The 21,234-nt window shown below is 35.9% G+C and overlaps 1 protein-coding gene across 6 annotated transcripts in view; it reads left to right on the top strand.

The window, feature by feature from the left end:
- CEP170 (centrosomal protein 170) overlaps positions 1-21,234 on the top strand; it is a 147,154-nt gene that overhangs the window by 48,895 nt on the left and 77,025 nt on the right. For all 6 annotated transcript variants that reach the window (XM_007462633.1, XM_007462631.1, XM_007462629.1 and 3 more), the window contains 2 exons: positions 10,136-10,225; positions 16,494-16,572. In XM_007462633.1, coding sequence (XP_007462695.1) covers positions 10,136-10,225; positions 16,494-16,572 — 169 coding nt within the window. The remainder of the gene's footprint in view (positions 1-10,135; positions 10,226-16,493; positions 16,573-21,234) is intronic.

Below are 21,234 nucleotides of genomic sequence, written 5' to 3'. Positions count from 1 at the left end.
TTCCAAAATATAGCAGAGGGAGGAACACTCCCAAATTAATTCTACAAGGCCACCATCACCCTGATACCAAAACCAAAGATTTCACATAGAAAGACAACTACAAGCCAAAATCACTGATGAACATAGATGCAAAAATCCTTAACAAGCAAAATACTAGCAAACAGAATCCAACAGCACATTAAAAGGATCATACACCATGATCAAGTGGGGTTTATTCCAGGAATGCCAGGATTCTTCAATATACACAAATCAATGTGTTACATCTTAATTACAAATTGAAGGAGAATAACCATATGATCATCTCAATAGATGCAGAGAAAGCTTTTGACAGAATTCAACACCCATTTATGATAAAAACCCTCCAGAAAGTAGGCATAGAGGGAACTTACCTCAACATAATAAAGGCTATATATGCCAAACCCATAGCCAACATCATCCTCAGTGGTGAAAAACTGAAACCATTTCCATTAAGATCAGGAACAAGACAAGGTTGCCCACTCTCACCACTATTATTCAACATAGTTTTGGAAGTTTTAGCCACAGCAATCAGAGAAGAAAAAGAAATAAAGGGAATCTAAATTGTGAAAGAAGAAGTAAAGCTATCACTGTTTGCCCATGACATGATACTATACATAGAGAATCCTAAACATGCTACTAGAAAACTACCAGACCTAATCAATGAATTTGGTAAAGTTGCAGGATACAAAATGAATGCACAGAAATCTCTTGCATTCCTGTACACTAATGATGAAAAATCTGAAAGTGAAGTTAAGGAAACACTCGTTTACCATTGCAACAAAAAATAATAAAATATCTAGGTATAAACCTGCCTAAGGAGATGAAAGACCTGTATGCAGAAAATTATAAGACACTGATGAAAGAAATTAAAGATGATACAAATATTGGAGTGATATAACATGTTCTTGGATTGGAAGAATCAGCATTGTGAAAATGACTCTACTACCCAAAGCAATCTACAGATTCAATGCAATCTGTATCGAACTACCAATGGCATTTTTCACAGAACCAGCACAAAAAATTTCACAATTTGTGTGGAAACACAAAAGACCCTGAATAGCCAAAGCAATCTTGAGAAAGAAAAACGGAGCTGGAGCAATCAGGCTCCCTGACTTCAGACTATACTACAAAGCTACAGTAATCAAGACAGTATGGTATTGCACAAAAACAGAAATAATAGATCAATGGAACAGGATAGAAAGCCCAGAGATAAACCCACACACATATCGTCACCTTATCTTTAATAAAGAAGGTAAGAATATACAGTGGAGAAAAGACAGCCTCTTAAATAAGTGGTGCTGGAAAAACTGGACAGCTACATGTAAAAGAATAAAATTAGAACACTCCCTAACACCATACACACAAATAAACTCAAAATGGATTAAAGACCTAAATGTAATACCAGACACTATCAAACTCTTAGAGGAAAACATAGGCAGAACACTCTTTGACATAAATCACAGCAAGATACTTTTTGACCCACCTCCTAGAGAAAGGGAAATAAAAACAAAAATAAACAAATGGGACCTAATGAAACTTAAAAGCTTTTGCACAGCAAAGGAAACCATAAACAATACCAAAAGACAACCCTCAGAATGGGAGAAAATATTTGCAAATGAAGCAACTGACAAAGGATTAATCTCCAAAATATACAAGCAGCTCATGCAGCTCAATATCAAAAAAACAAAAAACCCAATCCCAAAATGCACAGAAGACCTAAATAGACATTTCTCCAAAAAATATATACAGATTGCCAACAGACACATGAAAGGATGCTGAACATCATTAATAATTAGAGAAATTCAAATAAAAAATACAATGAGGTATCATCTCACACCTGTCAGAATGGCCATCTTCAAAAAATCTACCAACAATAAATGCTGGAGTGGGTGTGGAGAAAAGGGAACCATTTTGCACTGTTGGTGGGAATGTAAATTTATACAGCCACTATGGAGAACAGTATGGAGGTTCCTTAAAAAAACTACAAATAGAACTACCATATGACCCAGCAATCCCACTACTGGGCATATATCCTGAGAAAACCATAATTCAAAACGAGTCATGTACCACAATGTGCATTGCAGCTCTATTTACAATAGCCAGGACATGGAAGCAACCTAAGTGTCCATCAACAGATGAATGGATAAAGAAAATGTGGCACATATATAAACTGGAATACTACTCAGCCATAAAAAGAAATGAAATTGAGTTATTTGTAGTGAGGTGGATGGACCTAGAGTCTGTCATACAGAGTGAAGTAAGTCAGAACGAGAAAAACAAATACCATATGCTAACAGATATATATGGAATCTAAAAATAAATGGTCATGAAGAACTTAGGGGTAAGATGGGCATAAAGACGCAGACCTACTAGAGAATGGACTTGAGGATACGGGGAGGGGGAATGGTAAGCTGGGACAAAGTGAGAGAGTTGCATGGACATATATACACTACCAAATGTAAAATAGATCGCTAGTGGGAAGCAGCAGCATAACACAGGGAGAACAGCTCGGTGCTTTGTGACCACCTAGAGGGGTGGGATAGGGAGTCTGGGAGGGTGGGAGACGCAAGAGGGAAAAGATATGGGGATATATGTATATGTATAACTGATTCACTTTGTTATAAAGCAGAAACTAACACACCATTGTAAAGCAATTATACTCCAATAGAGATGTTAAAAAAAAAAGGCAAAGTGGTAAAAAGTAAAATAAAATAAATAAATAAATAAATAAATAAATGGTTTAGTCTTTCATAGAATATTAGTAAAATAAATGGATTACTTAAAACTTACTATTCTTTTTATATTATTTCTGAAAAGTGAACTAAGCTCACGTATGGAGAAGTGGAGACTTACAAGTATATAAATATTAGTGAAATATATTTGTTCAGAGCTCTATAGTTGATGAAGTTATGTTTTCATTTTAAGGCGTTATGTAGATGAAATGGTTCTGCATTGGTTAGATCAGTTGTTGTGAGAAGTAAAATTGTTAGAAATACAAATAATTACTATTTGCTTTTTTAATGAGTAAATAAAAGAAGATCTTTTAAATTTTGTTAACCTAAATTAGTATTTGTGGTTTAAAACCCTTTGTTTTTAACATACAGGAAACAACTGGTTAGTTGTTAGGTTTTAGAATCTCTGCCTCTGAATAATTTTCAGTAGTTTCTTACCTGTAAAGATTTCAACTACAAATAGATTTACCAGCATTGTAAACAATACTTTGATGATAATGTAGCTTAAAACCCAGTGCAAAATGGAAACAGATGATCCATGAGTTCATATGCTCTGTTTGATTACAATTACATTTTTTTGTTAAGTATGACAAAAAAAATGTTTTGAATTTTTTGTTGTTGTTATTTCATCTCATTCCAAAAATGGTAGTCTAAAGAATGTGGTCATTGAGAAGAAAATGTGCTTGGATATTAAAGAGTTGGTGATTAAACAAGGGATTCTGGAATTCGAGTTTTGTTTCTGCCACTTACCTTGGAAGGCTTTAGCAAATTAATGAACTTGCTGTGCTTGTTTGTTGTGCTATAGAAAGATGATTATACCATGCTATGTTCCATAAGACATATGTAAAATAAATCTTAGAGAACCGTGAATGAAAGGTATAAAGTATAATTATTGGGTAAAGATTATACCGTCTTTGTTTTGAGTGACACACAATATTACTACTATTAAAAGTACCATGCAGTTGAATAATACTTTCTGTTGTTCTCAGTGTTCATTTATGTTGGTTCAATTGTTCCTCAAGAATTTCTTAAAGATATAATTACCTCCATTTTACAGATGATAAAATTAAGATTCAGAAAGACTTAGTCACTGTGTTTTATTACAATATATTGGATTCCTCTGTATACAAGTTGAGTTGCATTTGAAAATAGTTCATATCTAAATTCTAATTTTATCTTCATAATTTTTTTTAATTGTACCAAATACATGAATTTTGCTCTATTTGGAGAATCATCATACTAATTAAATAGTTTTCCTAATGCATAATAGAAAATATAATAAAATTATATTTGACACACTGTTTTAATATTTTAATTTTTGTATGATGTATTAACAACAGAATGTGTTTTGAAGATCATAGGTTAGTAATTTTCATCTATCCTTTGGAGCAATAGCAAAGGATAAATCACTGTTTATTACTATGATTGTAAAAACGCAACTGGACTTTTAAAGAATCTTTCAGCTACACTATCTTTAAAAAACATTTTTTTTAATTGTTTTTTTATTTTTGGCTGTGTTGGGTCTTCGTTGCTGCACGTGGGTGTTCTCTAGTTGTGGCGAGCGGGGACTACTCTTTGTTGCAGTGTGCGGGCTCATTGCAGTGGCTTCTCTTGTTGCACAGCACTGGCTGTAGGTGCGCGGGCTTCAGTAGTTGTGGCTCATGTGCTCAGTAGTTGTGGCTCATGGGCTCTAGAGCTCAGACTCAGTAGTTGTGGCACACAGGCTTAGTTGTTCTGCGGCATGTGGGATCTTCCCGGGCCAGGGCTTGAACCCATGTCCCCTGCATTGGCAGGCGGATTCTTAACCATTGCGCCACCAGGGAAGCCCCTCTTTTAAAATTTTTAAATGATGAGACATACAGTGGCAGTCTTTCTCTTTTTAGTCTTTTCTTAACATGTATCCATGTATTTATGTCTTTTTCTCTCATATTTTTAGTAGGAAAGAGAAATAATAGCCATTTCATGTCCAATGTTTATACAGATAGGGTCTCTCTGTCCTTTAAGGCTTAGAGTCTAGTAGAAGGATATGTGTATGTAAGTAAGTGGGTATAAACAGTATGATACAGGACAGTGGTGGGAGTTGGTATGGGGTACAGGAAAAAGAGATTGGTCAGTTCTGCCTGCAAGGAAATGTGGGAATGTGAAATCTGGAAAGACTTCTAGAGGAGATGGCTTTAGCTGAATTATCTTAAAAGATGAATAAATGGTTTCTGGAAGGTTAGAGTGTGGTTGAGTGCATGGTATTGAAGATAGCATGGCATTCAGTGTCTATTTAAGTAAATTAAAATAGTTCCTTGTAGTTTGTATATAAGATGTGAAGGCAAACGTTTTGAGAGATTAAGACTTGGGCATTAGAAGAGGCCAGATCGTTGCAGGCCTCGTGTTCTATATTAAAGACTTGGTGTATCTTACCTTAGCCAATAAGAGGATTGAGGAGTTTTTAAGCAGAGCGATATTGCCTTTTCAGATGCTTCCCATGCATTTAATCCTCACAAAAAAAATCTGTGAGCTAGGTTTACCTTTTTGTAGAATGATTATACAAAGATTAGTAATTTTACCAAGGTCCCACAACTGGCAAGTGGCTGGACCAGTTCTTTTTTCCTCCGACACCTGTGCTTTAAACTACTATTCTATATTACTGCTCAGGATTAGAGATTGGAATTGGTATAAGCAGTTAGATGATTATAATCTAGGAAGAGACAGTTAAGTTCTAAGAAAGAGAGTATCATTTAAAATGAAGAAAAGAAGACAGAGCAGGAGAGAGATTGAAAATAGAAGGCTGTGCTTTCTAGTTATATATAATGAACGAGGGAGAGAAAAAGAATGTAAGACCTAGCCTTTCTGGCATGGAAATAGATGAAGTAGCGGTTCAGGAGGTGTACTTTTGGGGAATAAGATCATGAGTTTGAGGTTCCCGGGGGATACCCAGATTGATATATTAAACAGAAAACTGGAAATAAATATATGAAGCTAAGCAGAGTAGTCCATGAAGAAGGTAGAGATTTGGGGATTAGGAGCATAAAGGGTATAGTTGAAGCCAGGGGGGAATCTAGGTTATATAGAGAAGGTAGTAAAGCCAGAGTTATAGGATGTGGTTGCTTGGGAGAAAAGGAAGGGGTCAGAATATTAGATGTCTTGCTGTTGTCAAAGGACTTAGGTAATATACTAGTAAATTATTGTAAATAATTGAGAAAACTGGAAGAATAGGAGAATGTTGTCACAGAGAAATACTTATGGCTTAGATTCCATAGGTGGAATCAATTTCGCATGATAAAATTTAGCAATGGGAGTGGTATGACAAGATATGGTAAGGATTTTGGTTGTGGGAGTAGAGAAGGCTAGATTTTTATATGGGTTATCTACAGAGACATTTAAAATCAACCATGAAGAAGTAGGAATTTGAATTTACCATTACCCCAAAACTTAAGTCAAAAAGTTAGAATGACCGCAAATGATTGCAGCAACCTGGGAGGTGAGTGTGTGTGTGTGTGTGTGTGTGTGTGTGTGTGTGTGTGTGTGAAAAGTAAAAAGTTTTTTTCATTGGAGGGGGAAAGTAATGGTCTAGAAGCCACAGTAGTAGACTGGACTGCAGTTCAGACTGCATCTCTGTACTCAACAGCATATTGGATTTAGGAGGATATCATCCACTTTAAAGGAATGTAGTGGAAATAGTGTTCTCAGGGGGAAAGCCAGATTTTAAAGGAAGTAAGTAAGAGATAACCCTGAGAGCTTGAGAATGAAGAGGCATTTCAAGTAAGGAGGATTCTCAAGAGTGTAGTGTAAAAGTCTTGGGAAGAGGGTCTTTGTAGAAAGTAAAGCTTATGAGGGAAGAGGCATAGGCTCTTGTGGGGGAAATGACTATAAGGGGATAGTGACTAGAGAGTCTTGCATTCTTACCAAAGGCATAAGGTGGAACAAATAAGAGATCTGGTCAAAATTGACTATCTTTGTGATTTAAGCCTGGATCAGCTAAGGTTTTTCCATTAGTATTAGAAATTTGATGAAGTTAGCCGTCTTTGTCAGGGTTTAAATTATATGTTTCTGAGGGTTTATTAAATTTTTATTGAAAATCTCAAACGGGTTGTGAAAATTGCAGTGCACCTTCTCCTGGCTCAGTTTAATCTAGAGGAAGTGTGAATTTATCTGGAAATGAAAATGGTTTAATGCTTGTGTGGTTAGATGTAAATAACAAATCTTTTTTATTCCCTCAGTTTTTCTTGGCCACTTACTTGACATACTATATTCTATAATCTTGGTTTTCTGCTTAGTTTCTGTGATGGGTACAGAAACACATTGATACCTTGAATACATTTGATAAATAAGAACAGACTTTTATTTGCTTTCATTGGCTGTTATTTTTTGAAGAGTTACACAAATGCAATGACTTGTCCTGTGATTTCTAAACGGATGATATCCCTTGCCTTGAGTTCATAAGACTAGTCTTCTCAAAAAGTTATTAAGGTCTTTATTAAACAAAGGGAAAAGATGCGTTTTCTAGTTCCATATAATGTGCCCACTCCTTCACTCCTCAATCTCCAAAGCTGTAGTGGCATCTCAGTGGACTCTCATTTTCTTAAGTGTGCTCTACATTTAGTAGTAGGTGTTCTTGTATTATCTACCCCCATAAACCATTTGAGGGCAGGGTGCATGTCAGATTCAGAATATTCCAGGTTTCTAGCAAGTTGTAAACTTAGGGAATTGGCCGCTTGAAATTATTTCCTCCTCAAACTGTTTTTTCTCCATATCTCTGAGCCATGTAGACTTCCCTCAAAAGCTGCCATTCCCTGACTCTGTGAGCAGCCATTTGATTTTTTTCCCCCATATCTAACAGTAAATTTTCACTTTCCTTTCTGATTTCTTTTCCTCAAGTCTCATTTAGATTTTTTCCGCTTGAATTTCATCACACTCTCTTCTAAGAACTTCTGCCCTTTCTCTGTATTCTCTTCCTCGCAGAGAGATTATTTATGGTAGTCTAGTCACTATTTATTTAGAGGTTGCATATACTTGAACTCTCACTTGCCTTACAACATGTAGAGATTTTTTTTCTTCCTTAGACTAATTCAACTTGATAAATCCACAGTTAGGAGAAATTATTTTTGTAGTCATGCTTCATTTGCTTCTTATCACCCTAATAACTGAATTTAGTACTTCATTAATTTAAACAGTGACAGTTTAAACATGACAATAAAAACCGAAACAAAGTTTAAGTAACATTTAGATTTAGTGCAGGTGTTTTGCAGTAGTCTAATTTGCCGTAATAGATGGTTTTTCAGGCAAGCTGTAGAGAAGTGGGGGTAATAGTACTATTCATGAAGTTACTCTTAATTCTGAGATTTGCAGTTTGTCCTAGAGAAATTGAGATTGCAGAAAAAACAAAACAACCCCCCCCCCAGATCAACCTTTAAGAAGAATAAAAGTATATGTATGATAAATCTTTAGATTTTGTTGGATGATTGCTTTAGGTCACATATTGTTTCTTCCTAATGTCCGTTATTTTAATATAGAGTTTTGTGTGCTGAAAGGAAAGACCAAAACTTTTTCAATATAGAATTTAAGCTAATTAGGTAAGGGACTTTTTAATTTTCGTAATATTTATTTGGAAAGGATCATTTCAACTAGGATTTATATCTTTATTATTATTTTATTAGTTGCTGACCTTTCCCATTTTTCTAATGTGGCTAGGAGTAAGGCTGTATTTACTGTTTGTTATAGCTACAGGTGTCAGAGACTAATATTTCCTGTACTGTCCTTGTTTTTTTCTCCCCTGTTGTCTTTGAGTTTTCCTAGAGGCTCCTTCTTATATAGTGCTTTACAGTTTTTTCTACTGTATTGTAACTCCCATTGTAATGGTAATAATAATAGTTATTTATAAGTCCCTGTTGATATGATGGTAAGGTTTGGGAGGAGGGGAAGCATGCTGAAGTACTGTTAGTTCTCAGTCTTTGACCTTCACACGTACATCTCAGCTTTTTGTTCACCTCCTTAGGTGAGACAGGAAGGCTAGATGAGGCTGCAGTTGGGTATTTCCATTGTCCCATGTCAGTTAGGCTCTGGTAAAACCCACACTGGTTGATTTGGGTGAGCTCTGGAAAAGTAGTTTTCCTTGAGGACAGGCTGTTGGTGAGGAGAACAGAATGGGTGTATTTCAAAATGACTACTTTCCCCCTCACCATGCCAGAAGCATGAGAAGATTTTTCTCCAGTCCTCACCCTGAGGTCCTTGTGGGGCTTCTGGAGGTAAAACTCATGAAAAAATGGTGTTCCCGCCAAGGCTGTGCCCCCAGGAGTTCTTGCTTTCAAGCTAGTTGACATTGAAGTTTCCAGCAATTAATCATTTAACCTTTAAGCTTTCCTACCAGTTGGTGGTTGCAGCAGTAGTTTCAACTGCTAGCAGTGAGCTATGATTCTCTGTATTCGCCTGTCTCTCCAGATTTCAGAGTGGCAGTTGACCTTATGACCTCAATTTTCTGATGAAACTTAAGACAAGTTTTTGATTTTCAGTTTAACTTTTTTCTTGTTATGAGGATAGGAACGATGACTTCCAAGCTTCTTACATGCTGGACTGGAAATTGAAAATTATATCTCCTCCCCATTTTGGATGCTTCCTTTGCTTTTAGTATACCAAGGTTCACATAGTAACCCCGTAGTAAATGGTTGTTGAGTTCACATTCAGTGGTTCTCAGACTATTTCTTTCTGTGACTGTAGTGATATTTCCTTTGGATACAAATTTCCAAAGGCTTGTAGTTCATCTCTGAGCTACTTTCATCTGCAGATAACTCACTAAGCTCTGGAGAAAGAGAGTATGTGTGTACTTTAAAAGAGACTTAAAAGCAGTTTTCAAAAATGAGTTTGCCATTCTAATTCCTTTTTTTGACTTTCTCTTTCTCTCTTAGACCTTTCCCATGAGTTTTAGAACCCATGTTTTAAGCGAGGATAATTTTATTCAGGAACATATTACATTGTGTCCCTTAATCTTTGGTATTGAAAGATGTAAATCCTATATGGTTAGTTTTCTTACAGTGAGGTATATAAAACATAAAATTATATTTCACATGATTTCCATATAAGAATTTCAGATTATAAAAAAAATTATTGTCGTTTGACACATTCAACAAAGTCAACTGAATTAAATTCTGTCAAAAGTAGAACGTATGACTTTGGTAGAAAAGAATGTCTTAAAATTGTGGCTGCTTTCCTCTTTGGGAAGTGATGCCAAATTTCTGTTGAATAGTAAGTTTAAATCTTATTGAATCTACTTTTACTTTGGTATTTCCCTATATTTATCTGCTATCTTATTAACATAAAGTATTTAGATAAAAATCTTTGTTTCTGTTATTTATTCTAGCATTTTCTTGTGTTTGTTAACTTAAAGAATTTTCTTTCAGTCTCGTAGTGTGGATAAGCAACATGCTGTAATCAATTACGATGCCTCTACTGATGAACATTTGGTGAAAGATTTGGGCAGCCTAAATGGGGTAAGTTAAGAGTTTGCTTTTTGTCTTATTTGAATTTTTGTTTAATATTGTAAGAAGACATATATAGCACAAAATCCTATTTGTGTTATATTTCCTTTTCTCTAGTTTGCACTTACTTTTAACTGCTTACTAGGTACATAGCACTTTGAGGACCATACAGTAGAATGTGAATGTAGCCCATGTTCCCAAGAAATGATGTTGGTAGTAAATACTTAACAGGAATTCAGATGGTTGTTGGTTGTTATTATCCAGTGGTTAAAAAAAGACTTCTTTAAGGAGGTTAAGATGAAAGCTTGCCCTTACTGAATAGCTTGAATTTATATGTGATAAAGCCGTGGAAAGTCATGACAGTAAGAATGCAAAAAAGCACTCTTGGGAGTCAGAGAAGTGTGGGTTAACTTTGGGAAAAAAAGATGCAAACGTGGTTTGATACCAGATGGTTGGAGGATCTTCTATACTAGAGTAAAAAGGAGTGAAACACATCCATTTACCTTAACAAATGTGGTATATGATCTAAATACTAGTGTTTATTATTGCTTCTTTGGTTTCCTACATTGAAGATTTTTGTGTTATTGCAGTGAAATTTTCCTAATTCTTCATTTGATCTTTCTACATTGGCAGAATGTAAGTAGCTGCAGAATAAGAGAATGCTAAAGTATTGAATAATTTATCTTATTTTTTCTCAATTTTCTCATGGCTCTGCTAACATAAGCAAATATAATTTTTTTCAGATCTGTGCTGTTGAATTTCTTAAAATGACTTAAACAGAAATTAAATGTATCCAAACTTCTTCTAATTGCTGCTTCTTTTCAAAATATACATTAAACATTATATGGAAAAACATCTGCAGAAATTTGGCAAATATGCTAAAACTTCTTTTTTCTTGTCCTGAATTGGCCTGCTACTGAAGGACTTTTATGTTTATTCACTGAGATACTTTTTTTGTAGGCCTGTTTTTATGTTAGTTTTATTCACACCTTTATTTGTTTCTCATGACACATAAAACTAAGTTTGTGGTCCACGGGCCTCTCACTGTTATGGCCTCTCCCGTTGCGGAGCACAGGCTCCAGACGCGCAGGCTCAGCAGCCATGGCTCACGGGCCCAGCCGCTCCGCGGCATGTGGGATCCTCCCAGACCAGGGCACGAACCCGTGTCCGCTGCATCGGCAGGCGGACTCTCAACCACTGCGCCACCAGGGAAACCCTAAAACTAAGTCTTAATTCCTCATGTTTGAATTGAAATAACTCACATTTGGCATCACCCACTTTTCCAGATTCATGCTCCATCACATTTTCCTTGCCATACCACTAAAACAGTCGTTTTCCTACTATACTGTCTTCTTCTCCAAATAATTTGATAGATTTTCTGCAGCCCAGTAGTTCTTCCATCTGCCTTGTCATTTGTAAAAGTTGTACTTACTTTTAAAAGTAAAATCCAAATTCTACATCTTCCTGAAGGTAGCAGAGAAAAGGTATTTAAGAATATTGACTTATTAACATTTTGAATGGATTAAAGTAGAAAAAGATAGGCAGATGAGGTAGAAACTGTTCTACCATGGGCCATGTCAGGAAGCATTTCGATTCCAAGGTGCTATTTAGGGAGTTACTCTCTTCCTTCTCCGCACCTACAAACTTCTGTTTTAATCTCTGTTTTGGGTGCTTTATGAGCCTTGTATTAAATCTGCTTGTGCATATCTGTCACTGTGCTAGATTATGTGCTTCTGAACAGTTCATGTGCCTTTCACTTCTGGTAAGTACACCACAGTGCCTAGCACAAGGTTCTGCACAGTGCATGAACCCAGTAAATCTTTTCGAATGGAATTGAATGAATTTTCTATATGAAAGACTTTATAGAGAAAAATTTTAATCCACTTTTATATGTGGAATATTTTAACAATGTTATATTCTGTTTTTAAGCCTAGAATGTTTTGTCTTGACCACAGTGCTATTCTTAAGTGTCTTTACATTATATCTTGGAAGATAATAAGTGAGAATTACATCACAGTGTTTTAGTCTTTTAAAACATTGTGATCAAATATAAAAATTATTAATGTTGGTTGTAAAAAATATCAGGTGAAATACTAACTTCTAAGTTTATCTAGGCTGACCTTTCTTATAATTTGATTGTATTCAGTAATTGTCTGAAATACAATAACTCACAGAGAGTGACATCTTCATTTTGAACTTAAATCAGGACCTAGATTTGAATCTCAGTCTGTAATTTACCAGCATTATAACCCTGGACAAATTACATAAACTCTCTGAAATTCGGTTTCCTCATATATATTCATATTAGTTCCCAAACTTGTACAAAAATGTAATGAATTGAAGGTTATGAATGTGAAACCTCAATGCAAAATTTAGTTACCTGTCTTCAGCTTTAAAATAGTGAAATGATAATTCCTGCTCTGTAGTATTGTTATGAGGATTAAATGTGACAATACATGTGAGTATGTGCCTGGTACAGAACTTCAAAGTATTACACAAATGGATAAATGCACTGTTACCCAAATGGATAGCCTAGGAAATATGCCAGAACGGACTTTGGTAGCCAAAGTCTGTGAACTACCAGCTATCATGCATTTTATCCATAGAAAATGTGTAGATTATTATTCACAGCCTATTTATTCTTAACATTCATATAATTCTAGAAATTTTAGCATCAGGTTAAAAGTAGTAATTTCAGAGGGGGCACAGTATAGGTGGTTATGAGCCCAGCTTGAATTCTTACTAGTGAGGTAACTGGACAAGTTAATTTTTCTGTTCCTCAGGTTTTTTTAACAGAAATAGTAAAATGGTACTCCTCTCAGGTTGTTGTGAAGCTATAAATAAGTTAATAGTTTTAAACACCTAGTTCAGTAAGTGTTAGTTACTGTTGTTGTTGTTATGGTAAGAAAAGCAGTTAAAACAAGTTGAGCATCCTGTAGCCTACATACTTTTCAGTGAATACATACACAGTTAAATTATTTTGGAAAGCACTTATCAACTAAACTCAACTTATAAATAACTACCTGTGACTACTTCCACTCTCACTTCCTTTCACCCTACCCTAAAATATACTCCCAAGTTACCTAGGTCCACACTTGCTTTTATTATTACCAGAAATGAGGTGGTTCTGCTTGGGGAAGCTGGAACTGGTTCTGTAGCTGACGTGATAGTAGGCTATTTCCCTGCAAGCCCCTCGAAGCTTCTCTTTCTGTGAGAGCCCTTGTTTGCCTTCAGTTCTTCCTGCCCCCTCCATGCACTGGAGTACCTGCACCTCTCTGATAGCCACCATTGACCTTTGCCGCAGCACTCCCATCCCATTCCACCTCACCTCCCTGTGTTCCAGCCCCTGCTGTGTCCCCTTTCACACTGGCGTTCCTGCAGCATGAGACCAGTATGGCATAGGAAGGTATGAAAGGAGTGGTTAGGGGAAGAAGACGAGACTTTTCTCACTGACAACATGATTGAGGTAGTTGTGCTGCTGGCCACTCCATTCACATTTCCCAGAGCATTAATGCAGTACATGGTGGTTATGATTTTATACTGTCAATTATGTGATTTATTTGTATGTAAATTAAATAGATATTTATGTGGTTTGGTTTGCTTCTCTGAGGTTAGTGGTTTGGTTGGGGGAGTTTGGGGAGCTGGCTTGGCCTGGCTTGGGCACCCAAGCTTCCTTGATGTGCAGAGAATGTGGGGTTTGTAGTTCAGAGAGCTGAATTTGAATCCCAGTAATTCTGCTTCTGAACTCTGAGAGCTTGATTGTTACTTTGCACCCTGTGCCTCGTTGTCCTCACCTGTCCTACCTACCAAGTAGAGGTGTGATCAAATGATGTTGACATAAGAAACAAAACCTATTTTTCTTTTCATATCTAATTTATTAAAGTGCTTCATAATTGATTTATTTAAGTGATTTTTTCCTGTAGCTCTTTGAAATTTTCTCTCCTTTTATAATTTTCAACCGTCATGAGACTTTTTGCTCCCAAGTATTTTCACTTACATTTTGATAGCTGAAATTTCATGTCTGGCTCATATTTCCTGAGCCTTTTTAGACCTTAGGGAATATTTCTGTCATAAATGCCAGCAGGTTAAAATTATGTGTCCCCTGGGCTTCCCTGGTGGTGCAGTGGTTGAGAGTCTGCCTGCCGATGCAGGGGACACGGGTTCGTGCCCTGGACCGGGAAGATCCCACATGCCGCGGAGCGGCTGGGTCCGCGAGCCATGGCCGCTGAGCCTGCGCGTCTGGGGCCTGTGCTCTGCAATGGGAGAGGCCACAACAGTGAGAGGCCCGCGTACCGCAAAAAAAAAATAAGGCATGACAGACTCAAATTTTTATTCCATATTTTTCTGGTTTTGAAAGGTACATAACATGCAAAATGGTTATTGTTCTTTGAATGCCACTAACTGTTCATTAGCTGTCATGCCTTCTCTGGGATATATATCTATTTTATAAATGTTGATTTCAGATTTCAAGGACATCTCTAGCTAGTTCTAGCTTACCATTATTTCTAGTTTTTCTTGCCCTTACACTATCAAAATGCATTATTTTTAGGACTTTGACATTTTAAAATTTTAAGAGGAAAGTCATCTTCTTTTTCTTCCATAATTGTAAAACAGTACAACAGTTACAAGATCAATTCAATAATTTTATTTCTATGTCATCTCTTTCCTTCTAGTTACCTTTGTATAGATACCCGCCTTGATCATTTGTCCACTTACATACTAAAATCAAATGAGTATTGAAACACACAACACTAAAAAATGAGAGAAAACTGTCAAAATTTCTTTTAAAATACAGAATCATCAGTTTCGTGTTAAAAAATATTTCATGATTCTTATTGATTTAGGCTAACTGGATGAAAATTATCTTAGTTTCTTTTTGACTTTAGAAACATTCTTCTCATCAATTCTTGTGTTAGGGAAAATTTATCTAGGATTATCTTCATCTGAAGACTCCTGGTCTGATATTTTGCTTACGTTATTATCATTTTATCATTGTTATTATAGTCCAGAGTGCTGCTGCTCTGCTTTTTGTATTTACCTTATAATTGTGAAATATCTTCCTGTCTTTTTTTTTTTCTCTTTGCCTTTATGGATGTTAAATAAAAAATTCTGAATTCTCAGTTGTGCTCTTTGATAGCTTAAAAAAAAAAGACAAAGATGTTGTCTCCAGATGTCTTTTATATCTTCTTGGGAAGATGGTACAATTTTTGGGCCATGCAGTAAGAAAACTAAAGGTTGATGCAGTAGTAATGATTTATTTCACAGTTGCATCATCCATCTAGCTCTGTGCCATTTGCTGCATTAGCCACTAGCCATGTGTGTCTGTTGAGCCTTTGAAATGTGACTAGTCTAAAAATAAAAAGGTAAAAAAAAGAAGAATGTAAAATGTCTTCTTAATTTTCATATTCATTATTTGTTAAAATCGTACTATTTGGGATGTATGGGTTAAATTAAAAGTATATTATCAAAATTAATTTCACCTCTTTCATTTTGCCTTTTTAATGTGCCTACTAGAAAATTTAGTATATGTGTAGCTTCCATTTGTGGCTTGCAGTGTTTCTGTTGAATAGTGATGTTCTAGGTAATTCCATTCTTCTGTTATTATTTTGGTCATTTTCAACAAAGTTAGGAGTAATTGATAAATTCAAATACTTATGGGATGATGATGATGAAGCAATGTTTCAACATACAGAAAAAATAATGTATCTGTAACGTATCTTAGATTCATGTAAGGGTCCTATAAAGTATCTTAAATTCATAAAAGGGTCCAAAGGACTCGTTGGCAATTGTAAAATAGAATGAGTTTTATTCAGTTTTTTTAAGTAAATTTTCTTTTTGTTCTTTGGAAGACTTCTAGGAATAAAAATAATGAAATCTCAATCCTCACAGATAATTACAGTTGTCCAGAAAAGTTAAAATTGAGTCCAGTGGGCCCTGATGGTATATCGAGAGCTATATTATATTTTACCCTTTACAATTTCTAGCTTCGGGTCAGAGCTTTTCTTGACGTCATTTTTAGGTGCCTAAATTTGTCGTGGCAGCATAGTAGACTCAGAGGAACCACACCCTGGTTCTTTGTGTGTTACTTGTAATAGTAATAAAGGGCTTAGTATGAAATCATTTATTAGCCTATAAGATGCATAGTGCATTTTATGGTGATACACAAGCTGTGTTAGCCACCATTTGTTATACACTGTAAAGCATAAGGTTTGAGTATTTGCTTGTCTGAATTTTAATAATTAATACTTCATATATTAACATCTTTTTTTTTCTCTTGTAGACTTTTGTGAATGATGTAAGAATTCCAGAACAAACTTATATCACCTTGAAACTTGAAGATAAGTTGAGATTTGGATATGATATCCTTATTGATTTTGTGCATTTATTAAATTTATTCAAAAATCTTTACTCCGGTATAAATTAACATTTCTTGAGACATAAGAATTCATAATATAGTCATGCTGGAAGTCTCTGTGCCCTTCCAAACTAAAATACATGTTTAAAAATAATACTTTTTTTTTTTTTTTTTTTTTGGTTATAATGCCTGTTCCTAAAAATAATCCTGGAAAAGTTGATGGACTCTTTTTTTTTCTCCTCACTCTGTGTTATAGTTTCAGCAGAAGTATCCCTGCAGTGCTATTATATATGTAGTTTGGGTATCAAAGAATGTAACTAGGGAGAGGACAGAGACTGTGTAATAGTAGCCCAGCCCAGGGATTTTTTTTTTTCCTGGTTAAATGATAATGACACAGATCAGCCTCCAGGAGGAATGTAAAGAATTTAACCCTATCTTTCCTTCTGTCCCCACTTTTACTCCCATTTTATGCATTCCATCTCTGTTGCCTTTTCAATTCAAATTTTTCCATATCCTGTGTCTTCTGAGACCCACACTCCCTGATTAAGTACATTATGCATTTAGCGTGTATTTAAAATTCTTTTGTTTGAAAATAGGATGCTAAGAACTGAATAAGGATATGATGGTGTTCTCCTAGTAAAGAATCACTGGTGAAGAGAAGGGACATGATTGGATGAAGAAGAGTAAAAGCGTTTCTATTCATACAAGGCAAAAAGCTTTGTAAAAAGAACTTGTTTATATTTAATTAAAATACAGATATTACACATTATGCTGAATGGGTTTTTTTCACTTTTAATGTTTTCATTTATGGCATTTATCTGGACTTTGATATTAAGGAATGTATCAGATGTATTGGCAACTTGGATGTACTTTTATCAGTGTAGTAGAGAAAATGTCTCAGCTAAGTAGAGCTGATACTTAGGTAAAGTAAATGTACTGATACTTTAAAATTGTTCCTAGAGCATAACTAGTTTTTATTTTAGATTTAACTTAAAATTTATGAAAAAAATAGTTTTGTAGCACATCATATACCTTTATACTTGAAGAGCCAAAGCAGCATGTGAAAAGTGAAACGATTAAACATTAATACCTTTGATTTGTATATTTTAAATCCTTTAAAAAAATATGTATCACATAAAATGATTAGGAATTAGCATTAAAGCCTTGATTCATGGGTTATTTCTACCAACATAGGTTTCATCAAAAACTAAATACAGGTATATTTTGAATTTAAGTAACTCAATTCATTTGACATCAGCTGTTTCAAAACATGAGAAAATAGTAGGAAATTTGGGTTTCAGTAAAACTATATAAAGTTTACTTTGAATTTTAAATCAAGAAGAAACTATTGAGAAGCAACTCATCTTTTATAGATGGTATAATGATTTCTTAATAGAGAACTAATATTTTCTTATATACTTGCTCACAATATTTCTGTTGAAAATTCCTGGGACAAATGTTTTGTTCCCAAGGACTTTTTCAGGGCTGTAAATCAGTGTTGAGCCAGAACGACTACCCAGATCCTCAGGTTAGGCTCAGTTGATTTCATTATTTAAAAATAGCATCTCATATTGCTTTTGATTTTTGAGGATTGTGTATAAATGAACATTGGGCTGTTTCAGTGGCAGAAATTTTATTAGATAGGATGAAATTTTAAAAACAAATTTATTTGTTCTGATACCAGACTGAAGTCACTATCATACTTTATTCATAATTAAAATTAAGTTTAATAGTTAGCTAGTCTACAAACTGTTATACCTTGTAGTTGAAAACTGTTTAATTAAAATGCCACAGCAATAGAAAGAACATTTTACCAAGAATTGAGACTGGAACTAAGAAATAGAATTTATCTGCCCAAAGTTCTTTTTTCTAACCAGAGAAATTGATTTGGAAAAGCAAGTAGTGAAATATCCAAGTTTAAGAAATGACTATAAACTCAGGAGGTATAGTAAAATGCTGCAGTAATCAAGATAAACTTCAGAAGGAGGTAGTATATCTCCAGATGGCCAGAAATGTAGCAGGTAAGCAAGCCTAAGTTCATTTATTTTACAATTATTTCTTAAATGTCTCCCACGTGCCAGGCATAGTCCCTGCAGTCTGGGGTGCAGTACTAAATAAAACAGACCACAGTCTCTGTCCTCCTGGAGCTTTTACTTTAATGGGGTTGGAGGGAAGTGACAGCACACACAAAAAGGATAGTAGAGGGCGATAAATTCTGTGGAGAAAAAGTGTGAATGGGAGACAGAGAGCTAGTGCTGGTGAGTGAGAAGTTATAATTTTAAAAAGGCTGGGCTTCCCTGGTGGCGCAGTGGTTGAGTCCACCTGCCAATGCAGGGGACACTGGTTCGTGCCCCAGTCTGGGAAGATCCCACATGCTGAGGAGCGGCTAGGCCTGTGAGCCATGGCCGCTGGGCCTGCGCGTCCGGAGCCTATGCACCACAACGGGAGAGGCCACAACAGTGAGAGGCCCGCATACCATAAATACATACATACATACATACATACATACATACATACTATTCATGAAGACTTCACTGAGAAGCCAGCGATGGAGCAGGTAAAGATGCTGGCCTTATGGATCTATCCGGGGAAACTGCTCTTCAAGCAGATAGAAGAGTTAAGTGCAAGACTTAAACCAGGAGCATGTTTGCCATATTTGAGGAACAGCCTTAGAAGTCAGTGTGGCTGGAGCCAGTGAAGAGTAGGAGAATATGGGGAGTGTATCACCCTAAATAGGCCACTATAAGAATTTTGGCTTTTATTTTACGTGAAATGGGGAGCCATTAGAGGGTTTGATCAGAGGAGTGATGTGATAATGACTTATATGTTTAAAAGAATCCTCTGGTTACTCTTTTTCAAAGACTAAGGGGTTAAGTGGGCAGCGGTGAAAAGAGGGAGACCAGTTAGGAGGCTGTTACAGTAGTTGGCAGTAGTTCCAAGTGAGCAATAATGGAGGTTTGGACCAGGGTGACAGAAGCAGAGGTAGTGAGAAATGATAGAATTCTGTACATATGTTGAAGATGGAGCCAGTAATATTCTTGATTAGATTGGATGTAGACTAAGAGAAAAGAGTCAAGGATGAATCCAAGGCTGTACAGTTGATTTAAACAATTAGAAAAATGGAGTCACCATTAACTGACAGCATATCCTGTGGGTAGAGCAGATATTGTGGAGAAAATGGGAAGAATATTCCCCCAAATCCGTTTAAATTTGGTTTAATTGAATTTGGTTTAATCGAATTTTGCTGTTACTGTTTTCTTTTTGATTTCTGCTGTCTTTATTAATTTCTTCTAGGTGAAAGCTGAGATAATTCAAGATCTTTCTTTTCAGTGAAGTAAGTCAGAAAGAGAAAGACAAATACCGTATGCTAACACATATATATGGAATTTAAGGAAAAAAATGTCATGAAGAAGCTAGGGGTAAGACAGGAATAAAGACACAGACCTACTGGAGAACGGACTTGAGGATATGGGGAGGGGGAAGGGTGAGCTGTGACAAAGCAAGAGAGAGGCATGGACATATATATGCTACCAAATGTAAAATAGATAGCTAGTGGGAAGTAGCCATGTAGCACAGGGAGATCAGCTCGGTGCTTTGTGACCACGTAGAGGGGTGGGATAGGGAGGGGGGGAGGAAGGGAGACGCAAGAGGGAAGAGATATGGGAACATATGTATATGTATAACTGATTCACTTTGTTGTAGAGCAGAAACTAACACACCATTGTAAAGCAATTATACCCCAATAAAGATGTTAAAAAAAAAATCTTTCTTCTCTAATATAGGCATTTAGTGCTATAAAATTTCCCCTAAGTACAGGCATACCTTGGAGATATTATGGTTTCAGTTGCAGACGCCTGCAATATTGCAAAAAACCAGTCACACAAATTTTTTGGTTTCCCAATGAGTATGAAAGTTATGTTTATGAACAACATTGGAGTCTATTAAGTGTGCAATAGCATTATGTCTAAAAATATTGTATATACCTTAATTTAAAAATATTGCTAAAAAATGTTAACTATCATCTGAGCCTTCAGTGAGTCCTGATCTTTTTACTGTTGCAGGGTCTTGTCTCAGTGTTGATGGCTGCTGACTGATCAGGGTGGTGGCGGCTGAAGGTTGGGGTGGCTGTGGCCATTTCTTAGAATAAGACAACAGTGAAGTTTGTCACATCGATTGACTCTTCCCTTCAAGAACAATTTTTCTGTAGTACACAATGCTGTTTCATAGCATTTTCTCCACAGTAGAACTTCTTTCAAAATTGGAGTCAGTCCTCTCAAATCCTGTTGCTGCTTTATTAACTGAGTTTATGCATTATTCTGAATACTTTGTTGTCATTTCAAAATCTTCACAGCATCTTCATGAGGAGGAGTTTCCATCTCAAGAAACCATTTTCTGGGACTTCACTGGTGGTCCAGTGGTTAAGACTCTGCACTTCCAGTGCAGAGGGTGCAGGTTCGATCCCTGGTCAGGGAAGCTCTGCATGCCTAACAGTGCAGCCAAAAAACAAAAAGAAACCACTTTCTTTGCTCCTTCATAGGAAGCAACTCCTCATGCTTTCAAGTTTTATCATGAGGTTGCAGCAATTCACTCACATCTTCGGGCTCCACTTCTAAATTCTAGTTTTCTTGCTGTTTCCACCACATCTGCAGTTACTTGACTGAAGTCT

The sequence above is a fragment of the Lipotes vexillifer genome, unplaced genomic scaffold, assembly GCF_000442215.2.
Source record: "Lipotes vexillifer unplaced genomic scaffold, Lipotes_vexillifer_v1.1 scaffold104, whole genome shotgun sequence".
NCBI classification, from domain to species: domain Eukaryota; kingdom Metazoa; phylum Chordata; class Mammalia; order Artiodactyla; family Lipotidae; genus Lipotes; species Lipotes vexillifer.
The sequence above is the reverse complement of the archived record's forward strand: the minus strand, read 5'-3'. Positions and strand labels throughout refer to the sequence as shown.